Source organism: Caretta caretta, chromosome 6 (assembly GCF_965140235.1).
Source record: "Caretta caretta isolate rCarCar2 chromosome 6, rCarCar1.hap1, whole genome shotgun sequence".
Taxonomy (NCBI): Eukaryota; Metazoa; Chordata; order Testudines; family Cheloniidae; genus Caretta; species Caretta caretta.
This window is the reverse complement of record NC_134211.1, coordinates 86,925,709-86,952,171: the sequence shown is the minus strand read 5'-3', so window position 1 is coordinate 86,952,171 and position 26,463 is coordinate 86,925,709. Positions and strand designations below refer to the sequence as shown.

Here is a 26,463-nt window from a genome sequence, read left to right as displayed (position 1 = left end):
GGTACTCCTGTTCTTTTTGCGGATACAGACTAACATGGCTGCTACTCTGAAACCTCTAAGAGGGTTTGTCATCATTCATTGCATTTAGCTTTAAGGTGGCAGGGGAAAGAAACCAACAAGAAGTACCAAAGAAACTGCCTCAGCAAGTGTTGTTTCTTTCAGGCTAGAAGAATCATAGATGAAACATTTCTGGTTCACAACATCTGGGAGACAGCCATCAGGTGTTTGGTGATGAATCCACTTAATTCAGAGACATTCAAACCCAAGTGACAGATACAGAGCGGAATACCTGTCCTTCCAGTTTTTATACTTATTCCTTCTATTTTCACTTAGTGTGCAAACTGTTTGGAAGGCTCTCAACCTAATGGTTTTGCTATGTACCACAGTGCTTACCCTCATTAATATTTATGTACAAAACAAACCAGGTTGCTGGGAAACCCAGGGGGAAAGGTCAGTGTGTGTTACTGGTCCCCCCTGGGCTGGATCAACAGAGGATTTGAGTCTGCTAAGGCCCCAGCTACAGAGCTCTTTAGCCCAAGCTCTAGAGATTTACACTTCCAGATCAGTTCAGTCTCTAGTGTTGGCCAAGATAGTGGCCATCACAAATGCATTAGAAAAATATACAAAGCAAAGCCCCACATAATTTACCATAATCTGAATTTAGGTGAAGGGTTTGGTCCTCTCCACTCCCTGGAGAGGCAGCAATTCCATTGCACTCTAACAGGATTCTAATTACCTGACCTCTACCTTACTGTGTTGCTCCAAGCACCAAATTTCTGAAGTTCAGATAATTCACTGGCTTTTATACCCTGCATCTGCTTTTCCATAGTCCTTTATTAATTTTTCCCTTTAAAATAATCTCCTGATATTAAACATTAAACATACCAGATAATACCCGGGGGGGAGGGGGTCCACAGTCCAGTTATCCCTGGCCTCCTGGCGCACTGCAGCATCAACATATAAGCAGGCAAGTGTCCCACTTTTGTGACATAGAGCCAACTTGCCAGGAGCCTTGTGGCTGCAGCAAATTTGCATACCTGTTTGCCTAATCTGGTCATGTCTATGGATTGTCGCTATAAATGGATGCTTTTATTTCACCCGTCGTGGTCTGCAAACAGCTGTCTGATAATAATGAACTTTTGTGATAAGTTACTTGTACCAGATTCAAACTAGTGACCCAAGTGGCAGAGAGGCAGTGAAAAGCACAGAACCAAAATTATAATGGCTTTATATGGTAAGTATCTTTTCAGATTATTCTGCTTCTGAGTTCTATAGCCTTGAGAAGCCTTTTCTACCTATTTGTGTTCCTGTAGCTCAAGGGAGTAACAAATGTATTTCTTGAAAATAGTTCGGGTTAGACTAAGCTAGAAGGTAGATTTTTACTTTTTTCAGGCAACAAAGGATGTGTGAAAGCACAGAGAACATAAGCCTGTCACATTACGTCCAGAGTTACTGGAAGGGTTCCTTCTACTAGCAAAGTAATTGATTAAAGCTTTAAGAACTTTTGCTTGCTCTGGGGAACATGACTTCAGCATGGGGTAGTCTACCAATGTAGGATGCCCTCTGCAGCCCATTATTTTGCTATGTAATTTGTTTCCCTTTCTCCCCGATACACTCATTAATAAATAGCTATTTGTTTTATGGTGCAGTAACCTAGTTAATCATTCAAGCCATCATGCTACTATTCTGCACAATAGGAATGCAAGCAAAAGTTGATAGAGATTGCTTTCTTTGTTGAGGTAAGAATCATTAGCTGAGTCATATAGTTGGGATTCTAGGAAGCAGCTCAGTCCCAAACTAACCTAATGGTAAATAATAAATCAGCATCTCACTTTATCTTTGATAGTTCTTCTCTGCAGGAGTCACTGTGGGGGATGGAAGAGAGGACACTGAACACGAAGAGGTATTTGCATCAGGAAGCTTTAGGAAGATGGCACTGAATGGAAAGAGGTATTTGCATCAGGAAGCTTCAGGAAGGAGGGGAAAACCTTAGAGATTGCTTCTTCCAGGTCAGGGTTGTGATACAATGGTGGAGCACTGCAGGAAAATTAGCATTCTATGCTGCCCATCCTGTATCTGTTCTGTTCTCGGGACTGATTCAAGCAAAACTGGGATCCCCTTCAAAAGTATTCATCTGGGCTGCAAGAAAGGCCCAAGATTTACTTTGCATATGTTTCCCCCTTATTCCACCTGGCCTCAATGCCATGCAAGCTAGCTGGGGTCAGCACCCACGGCACCAAGGATGGAAAGATAAAAGCAAACACTGCAAAACATTTGTGGGGCTAATGTCAAGTTAAATAGCAAATATCATTTAGTTTCCTTTGTGAGTAGGGCTGTCCTCAGAGGCTAGTCCAAAAGGCAGTGCTGCCAATTTATCACCTAGTGATTTACTTGAATTCCAGACACTACAGTCTCTGCATTTCATGGACTAACTCCAGAAGAAAGAGGGCTGTTGGAATGTTATCAACAAGGTATTATGCACATATTGGGCTGTTATTTTCTATACTTCTGTTTCAGTTATATTAGGGTTGTCTCTTATCCTCTAGGCAGATAGTGCCATTACCAAGGTGAAAAGTAGACGGGACAGGGCACAACCCTGTGCTGACACTCTTCTAAGCTCTGTTTTTTATACCAGTGATTTTAATAGTATCAAAAGGTTCTGTCTACATAAATTCAATCCAGTGTCTAAACCTAGATCTCAGTCTAAATTTAAGAGCTGTATATAGGCTCACTGAGCCTGGTTGAAAGCATCCAAAGGAGATTGTTCTGGGGAGAATCACTTATATATGATATATCTAACAGTGTGGAAAAAACTATGATTAAAATAAAATGTTGAGAAAGAAATTTGCAGGGAATGGGAAAAACATATGCCAACATGTAAAAGAAAACTAGTGTTACAACTAATTGATAACAGTGGGAGTTCTGCATGTGGAATGACAAGGATAGAATCTGGCCTACTGTGAGAAGCTTAGCAAAAATATGAACAGTCAGCTCTCAGATGTCTACTGTGATTTCATCAGTTCCAGGTGTTTCCTCTCACTTTCATTTCTGAAAGCACCTTGCCTTTCTTCATCTGCTTAAGGGTGGCCATGCTACCTTTGCTGTTTGCCAGTCTGAGACTATCCTGCAGTGCAAGCCCAACAAGACAATCCCTGAAAGAACTCTACCAGAGAAAGCATATGTTCATGGACATAAAACAGTGAATAAGAATGAGCCCTGGAATAAAAAAAAATAATGGAAATGACTGGCAGGGGATTCAGAGCTGTCAGGAGTATCTTGAGAAATTTAGACACAATGAAACAAATAAGATTCTGCAGCTTTTGACTTTCAGCTGAAGAGAAGGCATTTTACCTGAGGAGCAGAGATATGAAAATTAACCAAATGCACTCAGCAGAAGATACAGATAGTGCTGAGAAGCTTGATGTAACAGATTCTAGGAACAGCTAAGAGAAATTGCAGAACAAATGCCTGGATTAAGAGCCAGGCAAAAGTCAGAGGTGTGATGGAAAAAAAAATCAGAAAAGTTAGTAATAATATTGAGCAGGACATTTATCTTATGGATGCGACTGCAACTGGTGATTGAACTGATCCATTGATTCATTTTAAGAGGAATAACGGCAAAAGGCTATCAAAAGTACAGGTCGGTTGAAATAAAAACATATAAAACAATAACATGGATGAGTCTCACTGAAACAGAGAGAAGTAAAATAATGCTGAAAATAGCTTTCTCCATGCCATGGATTAACATAGCTGCTTTAGATATTGCAGTGAATTCTCTCCATGGTACTCATCCTGGGGACAATCACATAAAAAATTGTGCATAGTTTTTTTGTAGGAAAAGTATGACATACATATATTCTGGTAAGAAAGTGATCTGTATTTCCTAGCCCTAGTGAGTTGACACAGGACAGAGTATATAGTAGTCACTGTTACAATTTTCATTCCAAGAAATTATATCAAAGCACCAATTTGGGCCCAAACATATAATCCAAACAGAACTTCCACTGTAGTTGGTGAGTTTTGCCTGCATGAGGACTACAGGACTGAGCCCTTTCTCATTAGGTATACTATAAAAGTTATACCTGAATGTACTTAATGACATTCTGTGACACTCCGCATTCTTGTTTCACACGCTGTCTAGAAAAAGTGATGTGACTTATTTAGTACTGTAAGATTATTCTTCATTTTGAGCAATAGGCTAGAGGTAATTTATTATAAATAGTTAGGCTGCAATAGGCACTAAGCCACTTGATCCTGTTCCCAATGAAATCAATGGCAAAATTCATATTGATTTAAATGGGAGTGGCAGGGCAATTAGATAGGATTTAATAAGTGTCTAATAGTCCCTCCTGCAGAAAATTCAAAGGAGAGAATTCTGGGGAGGAGGGGGAATGGTTTTTACCTCCTAACTCTCTGTTTTCCCTCAAGACCCATACAACTCTCTGAAGCCCAGGGCCATCTACACAGGAGGCTCTGGCTCTCAGGCCCTGACTGCCAGAAAGTACAGTTTCTGGAACCCCTTCTTTCCCCAGACTTCCCTGCAGGGCTTGGGGGATGATATACATCCTGACAGCCCTCCCCCTTCTACTTCCACTCTACTCACAGATCTACCACTCCATGAAGGGCCTTTATGGGGACCAGGACAGAAGGTACAGTGTCATGGAGGCAGCTGACACCCCTCCACCTCACCCCTAGATTGCAGTTTTGTGCATGGAGAGTCCTCTGTACGCATGGACACTGGGAGGGGGATATCCCCTCTCCCCAAAAGCTAGTGTGTGGCTTATGAACCTCTCTTAGCCATCACAGTCATACCTGAAGCCTAGAAGAGTCTTTTTCTTTTTTTTTTAGTGTAAGCCATTTAGTCGAACAGTTTAATCCTCGTCTCTGTAGCCTGCTTAGTCCAGGGATTTAATCAGTAGATGAATCTCGATACATGTAGATGGATCTAGATCTGGGAAACCTTGCATAGTTTAGTCCCTGGGTACACACTATTATTTTTCTAAATTATACTTCACCATATCACTAAGCTTTCTAACTTCATATACATTGTACCTTCTAGCAGGCTACTACTACTACAAGGAAGGCTTTGTTCTTTTAAAAAGAAAAGTGTTCAATTGGCTGGAGAGAAAATGCAAACTAGTTTCCTTTGTTTCTAATTAACACAAGCTCTTTAAAGAAACATTCCTAGGAAAGCTAAAAAGTAATAATTTTAAAAGAAAAGAAATTGTCTGCTTTGTAGCAAAAAGTAGTAAGTTTACACTGAACCACCTGTCTATAACCAACTACTATAATAATAAATAATATTCCTTATCACTTGTATATTATTTTTACTAAGAATCTGAAAGAAGGCTAAGTAACATTATCCCCATTGTAAAGAATGGAAAACTGAGGTACAAAGTGATTACATGACTTTCCTAATGCCACAAAGAGAGGCATTGTCAACTCAAGAATTGAATCCGTGTCCCCTAACTTCTAGTACAGTGCTTCTCTTCTACATCCTCTATCTCAGATAAATAGAAAAACTTGATAAAATTACTCAGATGTTAATCCTATATTTGCTGTTTAAATAAACCAATAACTATGTTTTAATATTTCAGTTTTCCCATATATACAAATAAAATAAGCATAAGTGTCCCAAAGACAACTTCTTATTAATAAATAACTACAGTGAATATTAACTCTGGAAATACCATAATCCATATGTGTGGTAACTAGCTAAATACATTACAAAACAAACCACTATCCAGTTTAACCTTAGGAAACTGATCCGTTCCTAGTTGCTGTAATTTAAGACAACTTCATCTGCAGTGTTTTAGTGAAGCCACTTGTGCTGTGCAAGGGAGTTTCTGTGGCACTGGAAAAAGGGGCTGAGTTGGACATCTATCCTGCAATGAGACCTGCTCTGCCTCAAAATCATTATCACCTGAAATGGGGTTTTATTATGACTATTCTACATGGCATTATATGTATTCCATGAATTCAAGCAAAAGTGCTCCTTCATAAATTTGTAAATTGTCTGATTTAGAACTAAATTATGTCTTCTGTGTGTTACCTTAATGGGAACTGCAAGTTCATAATCAATATTTGGCCTCCAATAATTATTGTAGCAAACAAACTATCCTTGGAAAACAATGTTATTGTCATTGCTTGTGTATAGCTGCAATGACATTGCAGTTTTTAATAACTGATGAATTACAAGAAGGTAGACTGTAAAATAATGTACTTTATATTACAGGCAAAAATACATAGTGGTATTCAAATTATCTGATTTAGGGCCCAAACCTGTAAATGCTACCTGTTGAGAGTAGTACTTACTATTATGAGTTGTCCCATTAACTACAAAAGCCTGATCCAGCTCCATTGACGTATAGGGCATTGGTAGCTTTTCCATTGTCAGTGTATGGGTATTTGATCAACCCCTATTGGGATTACCTATAACAATAAAAAGTAGTAAGTGTCTACAGAATCAGTACTTTAAGTAGCTCAGGCCGTTACCTTCTGAGAGTTATGGGACTTAGAAAACTGTAATTCTTCTAATCATTATATCGTATCTCTGACCCACAACAAATATTCACACTCTTCTTTGATAAGCTCCTCTGTGGTTCCAGAATATCTGAGCTTGCCAACATTATATCAACAGAAATAGTTTTGTAAATAAATATCTCTTCCTCCTAAGTGTTTAGGCTTTATTTGTTTGCCAATTTAAACATATTATTTAAACACTGACATGTCCTTGACAGCAGCAGAGTTGATCAAAAAGTTGGAAAATTGATGATGACCTTTAATTGTTAAGCAATATTTTTAATGAGACATTATGACCACTTTTAGTGAACACAAACCAAAAGTTTATATTTGTCAGATTTTCACTGTGCTATTCATAATCTAAATAAGTGTAATATTATTACGTACCCAAAGAAAAAATATCTGATTCACTTTTACAAGTTAGTCATAATCTTTACAGTGAGAAGGGCAGAACCTCCCCTGTTTTGATAGATGCCAAAAGCAATAAGTAAAAATAAAACATTTTCACTTAGGTAATGTGCTATTCTATTTATCTAAGGCTCTAATCGTGCACTGATTCAATGAGACTACTCAGGAGTTTAAAGTTAAGCCCCTGCAGAAATCTTTGCTAGATGTGGCCCTGAACTTTTAATTTAGTTTTTAAAGGTTGACCTTATTACTGGCTGCTCTCCACTTTCTTTGAGTTATCCTGGCAAATTCTCCAGATTTCAGTCCCAGTCCATTTCATCTGCTTCCTAAAGCATCCCATTTTGACCTTGAAATAATGTGTGTGTAGTTCTCATTGACTTCATAGCTGAAAAGCTCAGCCTTTGGGGGCATACAAGCCCCATACGTGCAGACTATGCAATTAAAAGGTCAACCCTAGGCATAGAGGGAATTAAATCTGCTGTGGCTCCAGCGGTACAGAGAGGTTGGAGAGTCCAGGGCCAAAGCTGCTAAAAAGAATTGTGGGGATTCTGTTTGTGAGCCTGCAAAGGCTGAGGTTTGGTATGAGAGTGACTCCCTGATAGTGATCCTGCAAAAGGTGGTGGGGAAAGGGCCTCTTCCCCCAACCCTACAGATGATAATAAGAAAGGATTCTGTCCACAATCCTGCAAATAGAGTGGGGGAGATAGTCCCTAATCGCTGCTGTTGGGAAGGGTTCTATTTGAGAAGTTTGGGTTCCCTCCTGTTCACACCATCACTGTGTTGGGGGCTTTCTCTCACTCAGCATTTAAAGAGGAAGAAATCTGAAGCTGGGTAGATTCCGGAAAGTCTCTTTAAAGAGAGCTCCCTTTTGGAGCTGTCAGCCTTGGGGAGGGTCTCATGCTGTTTGACTCTTCAGTGACTGCCTGTTAGCCAAGGAAAAACTGATGCTGCGTGAGGAGGGAAGGGAAGGCAAGGCACCTAGTGTGGTAAGTGCCTTTTCTGATGTGATTTCCTAGATGCTGAGCATCGTAAAAAGCTCCATCTCTCTGAAGGGGATGGTTTGGGGAAGCTGTGTAAAGCCAAAATCTGCTTCACCAGCCAGCTACAGGGGGGAACTAACCTTCAGAATAGGAAACAGCTAGCAGGGCTGTGGTGCTCAGGAGGTTCACAGAACTTTGGTGATCCCTGCAGTCACTGGGGCAATAATGAGCTGGATAGAACCCCAAGCAAACCAAAACCAGCCTCTGCATACTATGCCATGGAATCTCATTGGGACTCCTATTCTACGGAAATATCACTGACATTCACTTCCCCTCAGTAAAGTCCTTTACTCCATGGACTCCACTGGGCATGCTCAAAGTGGGGTACAGATGTTCCTTTGCAGAGGCTAGTGGTGGTGGGGGGTGTTCCTCTGACAGATGAAATATCACACCTGCTCCTGCATATGTGATCATACTGCCCTACAATCTACAGAGCATGAGCATTGCTAACTCAGCTCAAGGAGATTCATCTTTATCTCATTTGTGATAGGGCCCTGACTTTTTTGTAGCAGAAAGTCTTGTGTTCTATGAACTGTGAAATGCATGAGTAGCATTTCTGGTAGCATTACACAGGAAGGAACTTTAAATAAACCACCCCTGTGTTTTGTTATATTCAGCTCTTCTATTACTGTGAATTCAAAACTGAAATCAGTCCAGGACAACCATTTATGACAGCCACTGGTCTCTACCACACATCCCTCTAATACTGATGAGGAGTTAGAGGCATACAGCTGAATTAAATCTGTCTCCCTAGCTGACTTAAAGAATAGACCCCCATCAGCCCAGGAAAAAAGGTCCAAACAGTCCTGTGGGGTGGGAGAACTATCAAATGTGGGGGAGAGGGAAGAACCCTCCACAATCCCCATCATTCAAAATGTGAGCTACCAAACCCACCCTTCCCTCAAGAAGAGCCATTTCAACCTAGAGTTAGTAGTATTTGCATAAGCACTGCCAGCCACAGTCAGTTCTGGAGCTTGTGCCCAGAGTGGTATGGAATTATTTGATTTATTATGGTCTTTAAAGTTGAGCCAACCTTTCTCTGGGATAGGTAACCCTGCTGCAATTCTAGGATTCAAAATTTTGCCTGGAAAACCACATATATTGCCTATTTAATAGGTCATTTGTTAGGGCTAGAGGTCCAGTTCAATAACAATGATTTTTTTGCTTCCTTAGTTCTCTGTTGAAAGCCCCACCTGAACCCTGAAAGATCATGTTAGTTGTTTGAGTTGGATTCCACAAATAGGAAACCATAGGGATTTGTGCATGTTTTCCCTAAATTCACTCCTTAGCTACTGCTAGTATGTTATTATAACTCCAGAGACAAGGTAGGTGAGGTAATTTGGATCAGCTTCTGTTGGTGAAAGAGACAAGATTTCCAGCTCACACAGAGCTCTTCAAACCTGAAGAAGAGGTCTGTGTAAGCTTGAAAGCTTGTCTCTTTCACTAACAGAAGCTGGTCCAATAAAAGATAATTACCTCACCCACCTTGTCGCTAATATCCTGAGACCACCACGGCTACAGCAACACTGCAAACAATTATGACTCTATTAACTTTCAAAATAAATAATGTGTTTTGAAAATTGGATTTGTGAGACTGGGTACAGGGCACCCAATATACAAGATAAACATTTATTTTTACAGTTCCATACATTATAATATAAACATTGCACCCAACATTCAAAATAAATGCTTATTTTTGACACTGGTGAAAAAAAAAAGCCAATGTATTTTAATAGGTCTGTTCCCATACTTAAAAAGATCCACCCCAGACCACATATAAATGTGGGCATCCTGACAATTTGAACTATTCAAATAACATGTATATATCTAGCAGCATTCACAAAAATTAACGTAAGGTATTTATTACATAGCTTAATTTGGATGGTAAACTATTTAACAAAAAGTATTTAACAAAAGTTGCTTTAGACAAATAAGACATACATTTCCTTACTACCCAATGGTCTTTTTGTCCAATTGTAATGATTGGACAGACACTATTTATTAGTAGTTTTAATTGTAAAGATTTGTCCCCCTCGCTAGCTGGTTTAGTACACAGATATTTTCCGGTCGGTTTTAGAGCAGGAATATGAACTATGTAACCAAATGTATTCTGATCCCTAAATTACACCGGAATTAAATCTAGAAAAAGAATGGATGCTAACACGCTATGATGCTATCAATACAAATCATAGGACAAAAAAAAAAAATCCTGGCAGTACAGCATCCCTACAACAATGTCCAAAGCGGTATCTCCTATGACTGTGGGCAAAAGAACTTTGTGACATGACTAAATTGTCACAATCAAGTAATTAAAGAATCCGAGGTTGTTAGGGCTGGATCCTTAGCGGTGTTGTTGCGGATGCTCAACATCTTTCAGGAGCGGCTCAGTACCGATCAGGATCGGGACCAGACGTGACTGTTTCCTAAACCAATGTCTTCTTTTATATCTTCCCCCCTCCCCCCAATACTCCATGAATCTGATGGCCCGGATCCTGTTCTCACGGACTGCAATGCAGCAGGATCGAGCCCTGTGTCGGCGAACCTTCAATTTGCAGTTATCGGCTTCATTCAAATAAAGAACTCGACAGCCCCGACTACTGCTTGGGGGGAAGAATTCGTATGCACCTGCGCTACAAATTCTTTGCTTCATCTATCAGGAAAACATACTGTCTAGTTTGGGGTGTCGGGGGGGGGGATACAAGAAAACAGGTTGTAATGTTGGAGACTACTCGATTATCGGACAACCTGCGAGTCACCCAACTGGCGCGACAAAAACGGGAGTAGGAGTGGAGGATGGCGGCGAAAGACGCCAGTTCCCAGGTGACATTTGTGTTGATTTCATTAATCAGACTTCCTGGCAATTCTCCAGAATCCAGCTACGGGTAATAATTAATTCCCCATTATTAATAACATGTGAAGTCCAAAATATTGATAATTTTGCCGAATTTCTCATATAATTTGTCCCCTTTATACTTTTATATAGTTCCTCTTTAAAGGAGTGACTCTAGACTGTATAAATTGTCACCGTCTATATTTATAGGCGCCCATTCCATTTGGATTTATTGTAATATGGAAATAGCACTAATCCCTGGCGGTTGACAACAGTTCTGCTGTAATCCTGTATTTTACAGTCATACCCCTTTATTTGCATAAGACTGAAATTAAAGGAAGAAAAATCGATTCATTTGACTAGCTTAATCGAGATTCATTTTTTTGAAATGGGCTTTTGCCTGTAGACACCAGAGGAGATAAATGATTCAGTTCAGAACGAAAAAGGGTGTTGTCCGTGTGAGTGGGATCACGGAACCATGTAGTGTAGTTAAATGTCACTTGTACAAGTGATTCAGCGACGTTTAAAATCTACTTCCCCGTATGTTCACTTTAAGGAGAAGAAAATTCTTTTTACAATTTAGCAGGACAAACAAAACAAGCAGAAGCTAGGGGAAGAGGCTCTCCATTTCAAGGCAGGTCATTAGTTAAGGAAAAACTACTCAACTGACAAAATCCGAGGCAAGAAAAGTTCATGTGGAAAAGACTAAAAGAAGCTGTTGACCCAATAAAGTGTTCTTACCTGTCTAGGCAGGTAAACTGATCCCCAAAAGAGAGGAAAGTAAATGCAACCTTATCGCATCTCACCTGGTCGTGAACTCCTCCTGCTGAGCAACTCAGAGTTCAACCCTTAAATCAAAGACAGATTCCAAATGGGTATCGTCTGAGTCTGAGGCATACGTCTAAAACAAAGAGATGTCATATGCTGGGCTGGCCTGGGAGGTGTTAAAATGCACGAGGCTATATTTTGCCCAAAAATTGTTATGGTGAACCGTTTAATCACAGCCATTTCCAGCACAAATCCAGGTTTTCTCAAATCCAAATCCAAATCAAATCACAAATCCAGGTTTGCTGGAAATGGCCCAACTTGATGATCACTTTAGATAAGCTATTACCAGCAGGAGAGTGGGGTGGGAGGAGGTATTGTTTCATGGTCTCTGTGTATATAATGTCTTCTGCAGTTTCCACAGTATGCATCCGATGAAGTGAGCTGTAGCTCAGGAAAGCTCATGCTCAAATAAATTGGTTAGTCTCTAAGGTGCCACAAGTACTCCTTTTCTTTTTGCGAATACAGACTAACAAAGGCTGATACTCTGAAACCTTCCATAAAATTGCATTTTGTCTTGGTATTTACCGGATTCTTCGTGGAATCCAGACGCTGTTTAAATTAATCGAAGTGCTTTCTGGGAGTGAGAAAGGAGGATTCAGGCTTTCACAATTTGTGTTGTCTCTGCCCAGTATTTAAAAGAAACACTTGCTACACCTGGCGATCTGGCAATTTTAGGATTTTCGTTTTATTGCCATTCGTGTGCGGTTTTGTATGAATGGAAGTAATAGGACTTTCCTGTTTCTGCTTCTTTTCTGTAGAAGAGAAGTAAGCTTCTTTTTCCAGATAGATAGATAGATAGATAGATAGATAGATAGATGATATCATCACCAAGTTTAGACAAAACAATTTTAACCCTTCCCCATAACACTCGAATAATATGGAAATCCTTTGTGATAATGACCAATTCTACGGTGCAGATCTGCAATTAAATGTATATAAGGAAAATAAAACGAAGTCTATATAGTAACGTAGAAGAAAAATATCCTTAGCTGCATGGAAAGCGACAGATGATTGAAACAGCTGCACTTTAGGGATGTGTCCCTTAACAGAACATCTGTTTAATGTCGATCAGAAGATCTCATTTGGCTAAAAACCAAGTCGCCACTTCAAATTAAACCTGAAGAATTACCTGCAGGTCCTGTCCATTTCAAACGCAGTCTCTCCTAATTTAAGCGGCAACGTTCTTCTGCTCTAGGAAAAACAATTAAACAGCTTTTCCCTCTCTCTTTTTTTTAAATAACTCCTGATAATTTAAAGCTTTGTTTCTGCGTTTGTTACCAGGTTTGTGGAGAAACGAAATGTGGAGAGGTTGGAATCCATAAATAACTTTTCTATTTGGCAAGTTAGTAAGAATGGCAAACGCTATTTTTCCCCAACTTTATTCTTCAGTAAATGAGATGGCAAATAGTCCAAAAATATGCCATTTCACCTCGTTCATTGTCATTATTTCCCTACCTGAGGCCTGCCTGGAATACCGTTACTCAGAAATATTGCACAAACTGGCTTCAAAAATTGTGTGTGTTCTGTAAAATAAGTAGGATAAGTCGTGACTCGCTTATAATAACAACTTACATTAACGTATTTCTCGTTTTAATCTTGTTATTCCGCCCGCCCCTCCCCAATCTGCAACATCCTCCGATTTCTGATGCGGAGAAATCACTGACAGGAATTGAGACTCTGACCCCCAGTTAGACAATTCAAAGCAGAGCCCCTCCCCTGTATTATTGTTCTGTATTATTACTCTGCAAAACAAATTATCTTGGAAGAAAACGATTTCACGGATTCGTTAGAAATAGGCACAATCCGCACTAGATCGGTAAGAGGAGAGGAACCCTATCACTTGAACCAGGGGCACACGATTATAGCCTAGCAAACACACTTTGGCAACCAGACTCATCCCAGAAGGTTTTATCTGGAGTCACCCACTCACATCCTAAGAAGAGTCTCCTTTCTTTCCTGCCTAGAGTGACTTAAAAGTACGGCACAATGCAGTGGACGCCCAGATCATCCGGCATGTTATTACATAGAGTTGCAACAGCTAGCTGGCTAGAGCGATCGACTGAAAAGTACTCGTTTTAAATACCCGCAAAAGATAACCGCCCTGACCCTCGAGGTTAGATCCACCGCCTCACTCAAGAAAGTATATTGGAAGCCAGTCTCTCAAGCAGCAGGCTGCAGTGCAGTAAAGGGGGGGTGGGCATTGCGGGAATTTCCAGTAGCGGCCGATTCTTTGCCTCAGGCAGCTTGATTAGCATACGAAAAAACTGTTGTAAAAAGATTATAAGCTGCAGTTATTCATGTGGTATTGTACCCAGTAGCTGTGTTTAAAACAGGTATGTGAGTTTGACGTAGCAGCTGGACAACAGGAGGCGCTGTTCAATCAAATAAGTCTCCTATACACCTATAACTTCAGTGAAACAAGTGTCTTACAATTGCCTTTTAGCAGAGGAAACCTTTAAACGTGTAAAAAGGGGGCTGATTCTTTAATCAGTTATGTGTGCTGATATCATTGCTTACGGTTTTTGGATGGACGGAGAATGTAATTTTAAACAGGCTCGCTTTCGAGCCAGGTGATATTTCTGTTACACTTTGCCTTGTGATGTGTCCATATAATTTTGCAAGTGTATCTAGCAAACATGTGGCGTGGGCAGTCGTCTTTTCGTGGGTTTTAACTGATCTCTTTTGGGAGCGAATATATTTAGGCAGTTGTTCACTAGACTTACATTGCTGCGGAAAATAGGATACTATCTTGCTTATCTCACTCAAACGAAGAATAGTTTGTAGCATAGTCACCTGAAAAAGAGAGGACCTTTTGCTGCTGAAAACTGCCAGTTCCATAGTGCATTTGTGTGTACTTGTATGTTATCCAAACAGAACCAAAAATATTGAAATAAGCACGTGACTCAAAAAGTACTAATCCATAGATTGATTAGTACTCATAGATAGATAGATAGATAGATAGATAGATAGATAGATAGATAGATAGATACTGCATTGTGTAATGATATTGTCTCTTAATATTCCATGTGGATTTTGTTTCAGCCTAAATCTTTTATTTACAGTGTGACCATTTTAAAAAGTGGATTGTAATCCAATGCTTTTATCTTTTTATTTCTTTAACGGCACATTTTTATCCCTTGTTCTCGCCTGCTGTTTTCAGCGTTTTGTTTGTTTCGAGGATTTAACTTAATTCTGTCGCCAGATTTAAAGAAAAAAGGGAAAGAAAAATAACAAAGAAAGGGATACCGCGTTTCTTAGACAAGTTAAAACATATTTCTTCAAAGCAGAGATATTATATATGAGACTATATATTAGAATGTTAATTTATTTTTAGGTGCTTCAATAAGAAAGTTGTTTAAGGTGTGATCCACTAGAATTTACCACATTATTAGTAAAAAAAAAAAAACCAAAACAAACCAAGGACAGTTGAATGTGGAAGCAACCAAAAGCCGTTGTATATGTCCCATCTGATAAACAACTGGTAAAGAAATTCAGATCACTAGTGTATTTTTAAGGTTTGCTATGATTCGTATATAATCGATTTTCAAACGCTCATGAAATTGCAAGGTGGTTTGTTCCCGGCCCCCTGCCTTTCCCCGAAAGCTTTTTTACAACGAAGTAATACAAGTTCTGTCATCGGGACAAACATAAAGGATGTTGCTAAGAAACCCAGGAAGAGTCTGTGATCTTGACATCAGATCAGAGAATCACAAAAGCTAGAAATTGATATCTTAGTTCACCCAGTTCACCCCCCTACAAGGGCTGGATGGATCGCTCACGTGCTTTTCCACCTTTTAGCCAAGTAAGCCCATTGTCAGGCAGGCACCCGCATTTCTTGGGAGAAGTCAGAATAATGCACAATTTAAGTTACTAATCAGGCATCCGCTACCCATTGTTATCACTATTCTTGGGTGACTATTTCCAAGCAAGCTTCTGGGCTGAATGCTTTCTATAACAAAGATATAAAATGGTTTCAGTGACTCACCTGATGTTTGTCAAATATAGGTTAATGTCAGTGGATCCGCATTCAAGCTGGTGTTCGTGTTTATTGGATGGCTTAGCGTCATGTCTCACCGCTGTGACTCACATGGCATGGTTTCTAAACGTGTGACACGGCAAAAGAGAATAATAAAATATACAGAAATAGAAGCCTTGTATGAAGGACTGGACTGGATTTAGCCCATGAAGGTGTCAATAGAATGTTGGAAACATATGTTCGAGAACCTTGATTGAAATTGGAAGCCCCAAAGTTATTTGCCTTGGTGAGTCGGGGGGTGGGGGTGGGGATAAGTATTGTGTGGTGTGATCATAAGACTAGTTCTCATTTCTTGGTGTATGTTGGCTGCAGTGCTCAGTCATTACTTTGAAATATATGCCGGTCGTCAAGTTAAAGGAGCATCTACTGTACTTTAGTAAACACAGCCTGCTAATCTCCGGGTTTGGAGGCTGGGTGGCCTTTTGTATTCTAGTCACACAGCGAGGGCTGCCCTTCCTTATCTACTTCGTGTAATTTCCAACGATCCCTGCTAGCATTTCTACTGGCCATTTGAAAGGACGGTATTTTCCTTTCCTACTCTTCCTCCCCATCCCTCCTCCCACCCCGGTCTCTCCTTCATTCCCCGTAGCTTAAACCAATTACACTGCTTTGCAAATAAAGTGACGCCCCGGGGGAGTTACAAGCGAGTGGAACTGCCTTGTTTGCAGGTGCATCTCCGGCTTTGTAGGTGCGAACGTCTTTGTGCGGCGGACAAATGGGGAGAGGAGGAGGAGGAGGTGGGCACTTCTGCGACGTAAGATCCACATCAGCTCAACTCCACTCACATCCCAGCCGGCACTTCCTCACTTTCTCAAGTGTCTCGCCCAACACCGCTCCCTGTCTCCTTTTTGGCTTATTATAGACCAGATCTCAACCCCCTTCCTCCCCCGCGCCCCGCGAGTTGGCTTCTTGCTAGACTGGGGCTGTGTCAAGCTCCCTTTCCTGCTGCCTGTCTCTTGCAAAAAGGCTGGATGGTTACACCGGGCAGGTTGGCTCCATGATGTTAGGTGCTGTAAAAATGGAAGGGCATGAAACTAGCGACTGGAGCAGCTACTACACCGACAATCAGGAGGTGAGTGAATCACAAGAGCTCCCTTGTTTGCTGCCCCTGAGCCGCTGTAGCGGGCTGGGGGGGGGAGGGGTGGGGGGGAGGCTGGGTGTGCGTGTAACAATATGGGGAAGCGGTTTGCACTCTAGATCCTGCCAGTGCAAACGTGCCTTTTCCAACACTGAAGCCGGCCAAGCAATAAAGAAACCGCCACGCTTTCCAATAGCCCCATGATAATGGGGCTGCTGCTTGTGCTTGGAGTGAGTGGGGGTGCAGGGGGGAGTTAGCGAGCTCGTTTAAGAGGCGTCATTTGTACTTTTGCACAAACAAAAGCCCCCCGTAAACTCTTGGCTCGGTGCACAGGACTGTGCCCGAGCTCTGAGCGCCCTCAGCCCTGGGCTCTCCAGATGGTGCAGTGTGAGGGCCACGAGTTGCAAAAACCCTCGAAAACACTAGCGCCTTCCGTCGCCGTGGACGAGCTTGACTTTTAAGGCCTTCTCGTCCCACAGTTTTCAACGGCCTCACCTGTTAATTCTGGTGGTTTACTGGGCAAAATAATCAGGCGTTTGTACTTTGCAACAAGATTTTTGAAACATGGGTGCGCTTCTGCCCGGAACCGGAGGGTGGCGCTGCTGAGAGTCGGATCAGGCTGGCACCGGGGAACCTGTCTCTTTCTCCATTCCCTTTGCATTTCCGTGTTGTTCTTATTTTTACAATTATGCTCAGAAGGAACAGAAAGAAAAGATCAAACATAAAGAAATGAACAATGATAGAGGGCAAATAAATCACCATTACGGAGTGACTTACCTCCCCTTGGAATATGGATTAAAACACAACAGCGATTGCTGTTTGCACATTTGTGGATGTGGCCGTGCAGCTTTCACACTGGCATGTTTGTGAAACACAACACAGTTAGCATTAGAGAATATCTAAAGTCATGCACAGATTAGTACATAAAAAGGAGACACTTCACAGCCGAATTGTAAATGTGTAGGGCTAAAATGCGGGATATATGCTAAATATTTACACACCCATTTTTGAGTGTATATGTGTTTAATGAAGGGGAAAATAAGAGTCATATTAAATACTTAGCTTTTCTGTATTTACTATTCACTACCATAAAGTCCTGGAAGCCTCCCTTTTACTATGTTAGAGACAATAGCTTATCCTTATTGGTTACTATAATAAACTCACTGTACATATTTTTATAAGGGAAACGCATTCCTGTTTTAAACTGTTCTGTGAAATAATTACCTCAATTTAAATTAAAATCAGGCTTTTAGAGAAAAAGGCAGGGTTGCTTATAATAAGTAGCTGCAAATACTACAGTACATCAACAAAATAATTAAACATAGCTTTTACTTGACAGAGTTGCATTTGTTCACTCTTAATTGTAAATGAACGAAAAAGGCCTTGACCCCATTTCTATTAAATTAGATTTAGTACCGGTTTATATACCTTTACTAATTTTGGTGATAGATTTTTACAATAGTTCTGAAATATGTCAAAGTCGTAATTATATTGCACATAAGAAGATTATAGAAAATCATAAGGAAACACAGTATAGAATTCAGAGTATTTATACTTTGGGAAGTGTTTTTTAATGTTAAATAATGTGACACATTAGATATAAAACAAATAACGGTGCACGCGTTGTCTTTCAGAAATGTATAAGTAAAATAATACGGTCTGAGCAGGAACTGCTGAATTTCTTGTAATAGTATATCATTTGCTTGTTTAACAAAAAATTCAAGTACATGGCAGCCATCTGTATGATGATTCTTTTGTAGCAAAACCTAGGCAATTTAATTCCGCCTTGTCGAAAATGTAATCTGACAATGCACAAGTTTGTTCATTTTTATTAGTTGTATTAGTTTTTATTAACTAATCAAAACATTAGTAATATGGAAACAGTCTAAGAGTAAAAATCTATCCTGTTTTAGCCAATTGTTTTGCCATTATTTGTAAGTATGGCTTTGGTATGAAAAGGTGAGATTGTACTTTAGCGTAACTTTGTAACGTAACTGTGTACTGCATCAGCCGTTGGGGATACAAATACAGGCGCCTTTTCCAAATAAGCACTGAGTAAAAATATTTAGCCTTCTCATCCCACTACCTTGTGCACAAAACGGCTGCAAATAAAGATAGCATCGTTTCAGTATGACAGTAATGAAGTGACAAAATATTAAAGGCAAAAAGGCATTCACGTTGGCTGGCCGTTTGTAAGACATGTCAGCTAATACACTTTTTTATATATTTTTGCTTTGTATATGTAAATAGGGTGGAGGTATAGGAGCAAATCTGTTTCAATGAAGCCTGAGTGTCTTGCCTTGCCCCTGACAGTCAGATCGCCTCCAGAATTGCCGTGGTAACTTTCCTGGGGTTCGGGGGCGTTATTGCTTTGTGTAAGGCAGGGAGACATTGCCCCGGCCTCTCGTGTAATGAACTCTTGCTGGGGGGGGGGGGTCGCTTTCCTAAAGTGTCCCGCCTTCTCTTCTGCTAACCGCCGCTCTTAAACTTGTGTCCCTGCTGCAGGCCTATTCCTCTGTTCCCGTCAGCAACATGAACTCGGGACTGGGATCCATGAACACCATGAACACCTACATGACTATGAACACTATGACTACCAGTGGCAACATGACATCCAGTTCCTTTAACATGTCCTACGCTAACACAGGGCTGGGGGCAGGCCTGAGCCCGGGCACCATGGCCGGCATGTCTGGGGGCCCCACAGGCGCCATGAACAGCATGACTGCCGGGGTGACGGCCATGGGGACAGCGCTTACCCCGACCAGCATGAATGCCATGTCGGCTCAGCAAGCTTCAATGAACGGCCTGAGCCCTTATGCCAGCATGAACCCATGCATGAGTCCCATGGCGTACGCTCAGTCCAACCTCACCAGGACCAGAGACACCAAGACCTTTAAGCGAAGCTACCCCCATGCCAAACCCCCCTATTCCTACATCTCTCTGATTACAATGGCTATCCAGCAGGCTCCCAGCAAGATGCTGACGCTGAGCGAAATCTACCAGTGGATCATGGATCTGTTCCCCTACTACCGGCAGAACCAGCAGCGGTGGCAGAATTCCATCCGCCATTCCCTCTCCTTCAACGACTGCTTCGTCAAAGTGGCCCGGTCGCCCGACAAGCCCGGCAAAGGATCCTACTGGACCCTGCACCCCGACTCCGGCAACATGTTTGAAAACGGCTGCTACCTTCGCCGGCAGAAGCGCTTCAAGTGCGAAAAGCAAGCGAACGGCAAAGCCGGGCAGGAGGGCAGGAAAGACCACTCCGGCGCCTCCAATTCCAGCTCCAATTCCCCTTTACACAGAGGTCACAATAAACCTGCCCAGCTGGAAAGCGCAACAACCTCCGTCTCCAACCCCAACCCTCCCACCAGCCCCCCGTCTCTGGACCACAATGGATCGAGCACTGAGCTTAAGACCTCGGCTTCCGCGGCGCCCTCCACCATCAGCTCGGTCCCAGCCTTGGCGCCTGTCCCCCACCCGCCGCACCCCCTAGCCCACGAGTCCCAGCTCCACCTGAAAGGCGATCCCCATTATTCCTTCAACCACCCCTTTTCTATCAACAACCTCATGTCCTCCTCGGAACAGCAGCACAAGCTGGACTTTAAAGCCTACGAGCAGGCTCTGCAATATTCTTCTTACGGGGCGGGCATCCCAGGCGGGCTGCCCCTGAGCAGCGCCTCCATGGCCGGTAGGAGTGGTATTGAGCCCTCGGCACTGGAGCCGTCCTACTATCAAGGTGTGTATTCCAGACCCGTGCTAAACACGTCCTAGCTCTGCTCCCTCACCTCCCGCACGGCGAGTCTGATTCTCCCTGTCTCTAGCCCGGTAACAAAACTGTCACGTTTCCGCACGCTGCGTGCGAAAGGACTGTTACTTTATTATTGTGTTCCAACGCGTTGTGTATGTTATTATAAAACTGGCCCTCCGGCGAAGTTGAGCGAACCCCCATTGTACATACTCCCCGCCCCTCGCCTCTGCCCCTCCAAAGATCGCTGTCGCCTCTGCGGGGTGTTATTAACAAGAGAGAGAAAAAAGGTTGTTAAGCTTGTAAACTATTTGTTTGTGCTTTCCATCCCCACCCACTCCCCCCTTCTGTGCTCTAGAATCTCAAGCAAGTTTACAGGTATGTGGCAATACTTTTAACAATACGGAGATGAAGAAGCAAGCAAGCAGACATATAAGGTTCTTTTTTTAATTAAAAAACTTTGAAGGACAATACTGCTGTGAAGTAGCAAAACACTAATCTCTAAGCAACAAAAAAAACATTTACTTTCTCAGATTATCCTTTTGATACTTGCAAAACACTCGTCGGTTGGTAGAACAGGCATCAACACAGATGCTATGGGCCGGATCCTGCACTCTCACTGATGTCAAGGGGAGTTTTGGAGCGCAGAATTTGGGCCAGATATTTCCAAGCGTTACCTGTCTTGGGATTTAATATAAAGTTCCAGAGGTCACAATCAGTTGGATTTTTTTTTTCCTCCCAGGCTGTTACTGAAGATTCTCATTCATCAGGAACTCTCTTCAACATGTGGATGACATGATTATTTCATTTGAGTCTCTTCACTGTGTACAAACTAGACCTATATATGTATAACAACGTTATTTTCCCCCCAGAAAATATTGAATATTAACCCAACGCAAAGAAAGAGGAGAGAGAGAGCTCTCTCTCCTTCTATCTGTTTCAGACTGACACATCCAGAATTTTTTATGGCCGTTTAATTATTGCCATTGTTAGCTTGTTTCATCCAGTGTTAATGCACTTTCCACAGTTTTACACGGTGTTAGCATAGACAGACGGGTTTTATTATTCCTGTTCGCTTTCTCAATGTTCTTAATTTATTGCATGGTTTATATTTTCTTTCTTTACAGCTGAAATTGCTTTAAATAACAGCAAGAAATTACACATGAATTTTTTTAAAAAATGTTAATTTTATAAATGTGATTGTAATTGAAAAATATTTTGATTTAAAATGATAACTGAGAATTTAAGCCGTGAAGTATGTTTTTGATCATTTGCAGTTAAGGACTTTAAATAAATCAAATGTTAACAATGAATGATTTCTGCTATTTTCTTTCGATTGCATATGTGTGAAGGATAGAATAGACTTACATAAAATATAAAAAAAAGAGGGTGGATATGAAGGCATGATAAAGACTTATTAAATGTTGAAGAACTCTTAACACTCTGAACCAGAATGGGGATGCTGGCGTTAATAAAGAAAGTGATATCTGCTTTATTCGATAGATAGATAGACCACACAAGCTCTCTCTATATAGTAAATATATTCATGCATAAACATCCACCTCGAATTTAAAATTCACTCGCTATGGAAAAACTGCAGTTAGATGAAAGTATAATATCCTTTTTCTTTAGCGTTTTAAGACTACAGAAATTATCTTAACCGGTGCTGTGAATCTTTTGTCATTTTAGGGCGGGAAAGAAACTGAAAGTATGTCTCAGTGTGTGTACTGTTTACTAGGAAAGTAAAACTAACATTTTACACAATATTTAAAAGGTAAAAATCCACTGCAGAGTGTGCTTTTATTTTAAATGCCATTAGATGCTCCCTACTGTATATTTAATCTGTATTTATTGCAAAGTATGCAGATGTTTCCGAGTCCAGCTGTGGATAACTAATTTAACAAAATGTGCTTGTCCCTCTTACCGCTGTTCCTAATTATTAATTGGTTCTCGCTGATATTGTTATGTATGCCAGTGTGCATTCCTCTCTGTGCTGAAATGCAGCAGAACTATTTGCAGTATAGAATGCAACATAGCAGTGTGGTTTTGTAGAAACACATTTGGTACCTATTCTTCTAAAGACGCAGTTTCCAGGAGTTAAGCTGTTGGTCATTGTTACACTTGAAGAAAATCTCTTCAATGCAACTTCACACCAAAATGCTGCTCTAAATCACAAACATCATTAATCTCCTCAGACCCTAGGCTCAGTTTCCAGTCCGCCTACTTCTTTGTGGATTTTGCTCAGATCAACAACAACAACAGCGGCTCTGGCAAACGCTGATCCCCAGCAAGCAGCACTTGTCTGTGAACGGCATCATCGCGAGGGGTATGGACTTGAACAGATTTTACTTTGATCAAGCTACTTCATACAAGAACCCGAGAAAAAAGAACGGTGTGATTCTCTTAATTGTCACATAATTGCCCCCTGACTGGTCGGGGAAAGTGGAGACAAACTAAATGGGGGGGGGGGGGAGAGAAACCACGGAAATCCCATAGCAAAACCCAATTCTTCAAACCCTGCGGCCCAGCCAGGAAGGAAAGGAAAATATATAAAAGGCAAGCAGCTCTGGGCTTTTAAAAAAATAGTTTGATCATTCACTGAATGAAGCCACTACTCTGACGGGGGTTTAAGGACACAGACACACAGAGTGAAATACATTCCACCTTTTGCTACATACTTATATTTGATCGAATATAGATTTAGAAAATGAGTTTTCCAAATGATATATCACGTATTCTGGAACACTGGGAAATGCAAATCTCGGCCTGGTCAGCAACATGAGCTGCTTAGCCGTGTATCTAGATGCCATTACTTTGCTGCCCCGACGCATAAGACTGTCTATGCCGCCTGGAGCTGCAGGCTGCTCAGCACCACTGGAAGTCAGGCCAGATGAGCCCTAGTCTACCGCCCTACCTCACTCTGTCAGAGGGAGTTTTTACCCCAGCAATTACTACACAGGCAAACCCATTGTAAGTAGAATGTACCTAGTCCTCCATAGAACAGTGCTATAAGATAACACTCTACTTAAAAATGAAAACATGGATGCAGTGCTTTGGGGCTTTGAACAGAAAATATAAATTGAGCCACAGTGGTTAAATATTAGGATTCAGACCTTAGCTGTGGAATACAGCCAGGATGTAATTGACCTGGAAGAAATGTAAAATGATTAACCAGACCATTCTGGTTCAAAATGATCTATCCGGCTATCTAGGTATCTAGCTATAGTTAGTTCAGTCTATACTATAAATAATATATATTTCCAGGATATGCATTAAATATGATAAACGTTAGAATCTCTGTTTTCTATAATAAGAGCAACAGTGACTACGATGGGGGAAACCATATACATGGAGTAGAGGGGAAATTATTAATTGCCAGCATGGAAAAAAGTATATTTTAACAAATATAGCGAATACAGCTTATGTGCTTAGTTCAAGACAGAGTCACCAAAAGGAAGGAAAGTCGTGTATTTTCTGCCCCATGCTCATCTATCAAGTTCTGTTGTTCCTGCTTCTTCTCCTCTTTACACCTCTCCTCAAGAAGCCTTCAGTAACAGCAGAAAAATAAGCTCGAGACAGGACTGCAAGGGAAGGAGTGCAATGCACCACTTTCATGCTTTTATTTTCAGCCAGTTCTATCGTTCTGCCACGATCAAATTCACTACACAGAGCATGATTTTACTACATTTCAACGCCTGGTGTCTTAGCCCTGTTGCCTTATAGGAAGCCAAGGAAATGGGTGAATTCAGGATTAGTCACGCTGTGACTTTCGGACATTACTGTATTCCAGTTTATCTGGGAATTTCTGTCTTTTAAAAATGCAATTATCTTTAATCAACCACATGCTAGAAAGCTAAAACTATTGGCAACCGTCAGGTTCCTTTAACCTAATTAAATGCAAATAGGGAGTAATTCAGTATATTAGGGGACCTCTTAAACGGTCTAAGTGGATTTTAGATGGTTTGAAAGATCCAGATCTGGAAATGGATCACGCTTTCCTTGAATGGGAATTTTTGAGTTCGCAGCGAATAGGGGCTGGGATTAGTGTCAGTAACTTTTTCATTTCATCATTTTAAAACGCTAGGTAACTCGTACCTCTGGCAAGTTTTATAAGCAATGAGAAGAAACACATGCCCAGATTGTCACAGGTCTAAAAGGAAATACGTTTTTTTCCCCTCCATAAAGCAATTTGGGCCCAATCCTGCTCCCACGGAAGACAACTGGAGCTGTACTAGTAACTGCAGCGAGATCAGGATCAAGCCCTAAATTTGCATCACGTTTTAAAACGGGGAAATCCTTATTTTTCTTTGAAGGGGAATGAAATCGTGACACTCAACGAATGGGCAGGAAGACAGACACATCGGTGTCAGGAAAGGAATAGAACAATATCCCTTCGGTATTGTTTGATCTATCAGGTTAATATTGGTATATGTAACAGCAGAACCATTGTAGGGTGGGTATCTATTGAAATAAATGAGTTAAAACCTCTATATGGAATCATGAGAGAAATAGAATTTTCTGTTATTTTTGCCTTACATGTTACTGTATCAATAAAGTATAAATATAGTCAAATCCTAGAAAACACATCTCACTTTAACATATGCCCATGCCAGGTTTTAAAATGACCGGGGGAGGTTTTTTTTTTTTTTTATTGGTCAATGATCAGTCAATACAAACCACTGCATCCTGAACTAAGTGAACCATCCCCGCTGTAACTATAACTAGCCTTTAAAATAATCAATTGAATGGGGGTTGATTTTGCAGCAATACTGTATGTAAAAACGCTTGGCTGCAGGAGCAGTGCACATAACTGTTCCTTTTTGCTATGAAACAATATTAGTTCTAGATTTTTTTAAAAATACTCCATTTGGAAACCAGTTTCTTTAAAAAACACGCAAGAGAGGAAAAACACTTGTTAAAACACACTTTTTAGTGCACGTTCGGCTGTTAATTTTGACTTAATGTTTAACCAAAATTACCCTCTTATATACCGAGAGCGGAATGTTTTCTGGGGATAATAGGATTCATATGCCTGCATTGCATGTAGTAACATATATATTTAATATGAATTTGTTTCCACCGGAAAAACACATGCAATGGAAATATAGACAAATAAACAAAGTAGCATTACATGACAATAGCGTATACAGACTGATTGGTGTGCGCAGTTAAGGCTAGATTTTCCATTCCTAAGGCAGATTGTGGTATAGAATGTTTGCTGCTGATCAATAACTTAAAAAATCAATTAACTTGGTGACTAAATTTACAGGTGATGCAGTAAGACAGGTAATTTCTCCTTAATCAAAGCACGGGAGTCTCCATTTCCCAGCAAATACAGTGTAATAACTAATTACTATAGACTGAACAATTGCCTATAATTTCCAAGGGCTAAAGGTCAATTTTCAGAAGGCAAAAGATTGAAAAACGAGTTAAAAAGGAAGGGTGATAAGGAAAAACACAGCCTTTGTTCCGGCTGGTTATTCCCCACTAATTATTCTACCCTTTGTGACAGAGTAACAGTTAAAGACAGATTAGTCCAAATAACCTCACATTTCATTCTCAATACAGTGCAACTTTCTGGCCCAAGACATTCCATGCTGTTTGTGTTTCTCCTCTTCGCCTCAAATAGAAACTCATTGAGATTTCACATCTTTGAACTTTGGACAGCTTAAACTATCAGCCCCCACCTTTGTTTTCAGTCTTTAGGATTTAAAACACATGCAGTCTCCTGACAAAATCCAGCTGGGTTTGAGGTAAAAATAATAATAAAATAATAATAATAATAATTAATAAAAATGGGAACCTTCAATCCCTTCATACTGCTCTCCCCCAAACTATGAAATGAAATTTAAATAATGTAAACAAAATTTTCTTATTATGGCACGACTGGGTCATTTTCACTTGTCAAATGGGCTTTGCAAAACTGAACAATTTAAGAGAAAGCTCGGTACAATTGTTGATCGTTGTACAATTATG

General features: G+C 40.8%; 1 protein-coding gene across 1 annotated transcript; it reads left to right on the top strand.

The window, feature by feature from the left end:
• The first annotated feature begins 16,438 nt into the window (after nucleotides 1-16,438).
• Nucleotides 16,439-21,800, top strand: FOXA1 (forkhead box A1). The gene is made up of 2 exons (XM_048853877.2): nucleotides 16,439-16,736; nucleotides 19,248-21,800. Exons 1-2 carry the CDS (start codon nucleotides 16,662-16,664, stop codon nucleotides 20,511-20,513), a joined length of 1,341 nt encoding a protein of 446 aa, XP_048709834.1. The 5' UTR covers nucleotides 16,439-16,661; the 3' UTR covers nucleotides 20,514-21,800.
• Nucleotides 21,801-26,463: the final 4,663 nt, after the last annotated feature.

Coding starts and splice junctions, on each gene's coding strand:
- FOXA1 (XM_048853877.2), top strand. CDS start 16,662: ATGATGTTAGGTGCTGTAAAAATGGAAGGGCATGAAACTAGCGACTGG. Junction 16,737..19,247: donor ACTACACCGACAATCAGGAG/GTGAGTGAATCA, acceptor TCCCTGCTGCAG/GCCTATTCCTCTGTTCCCGT.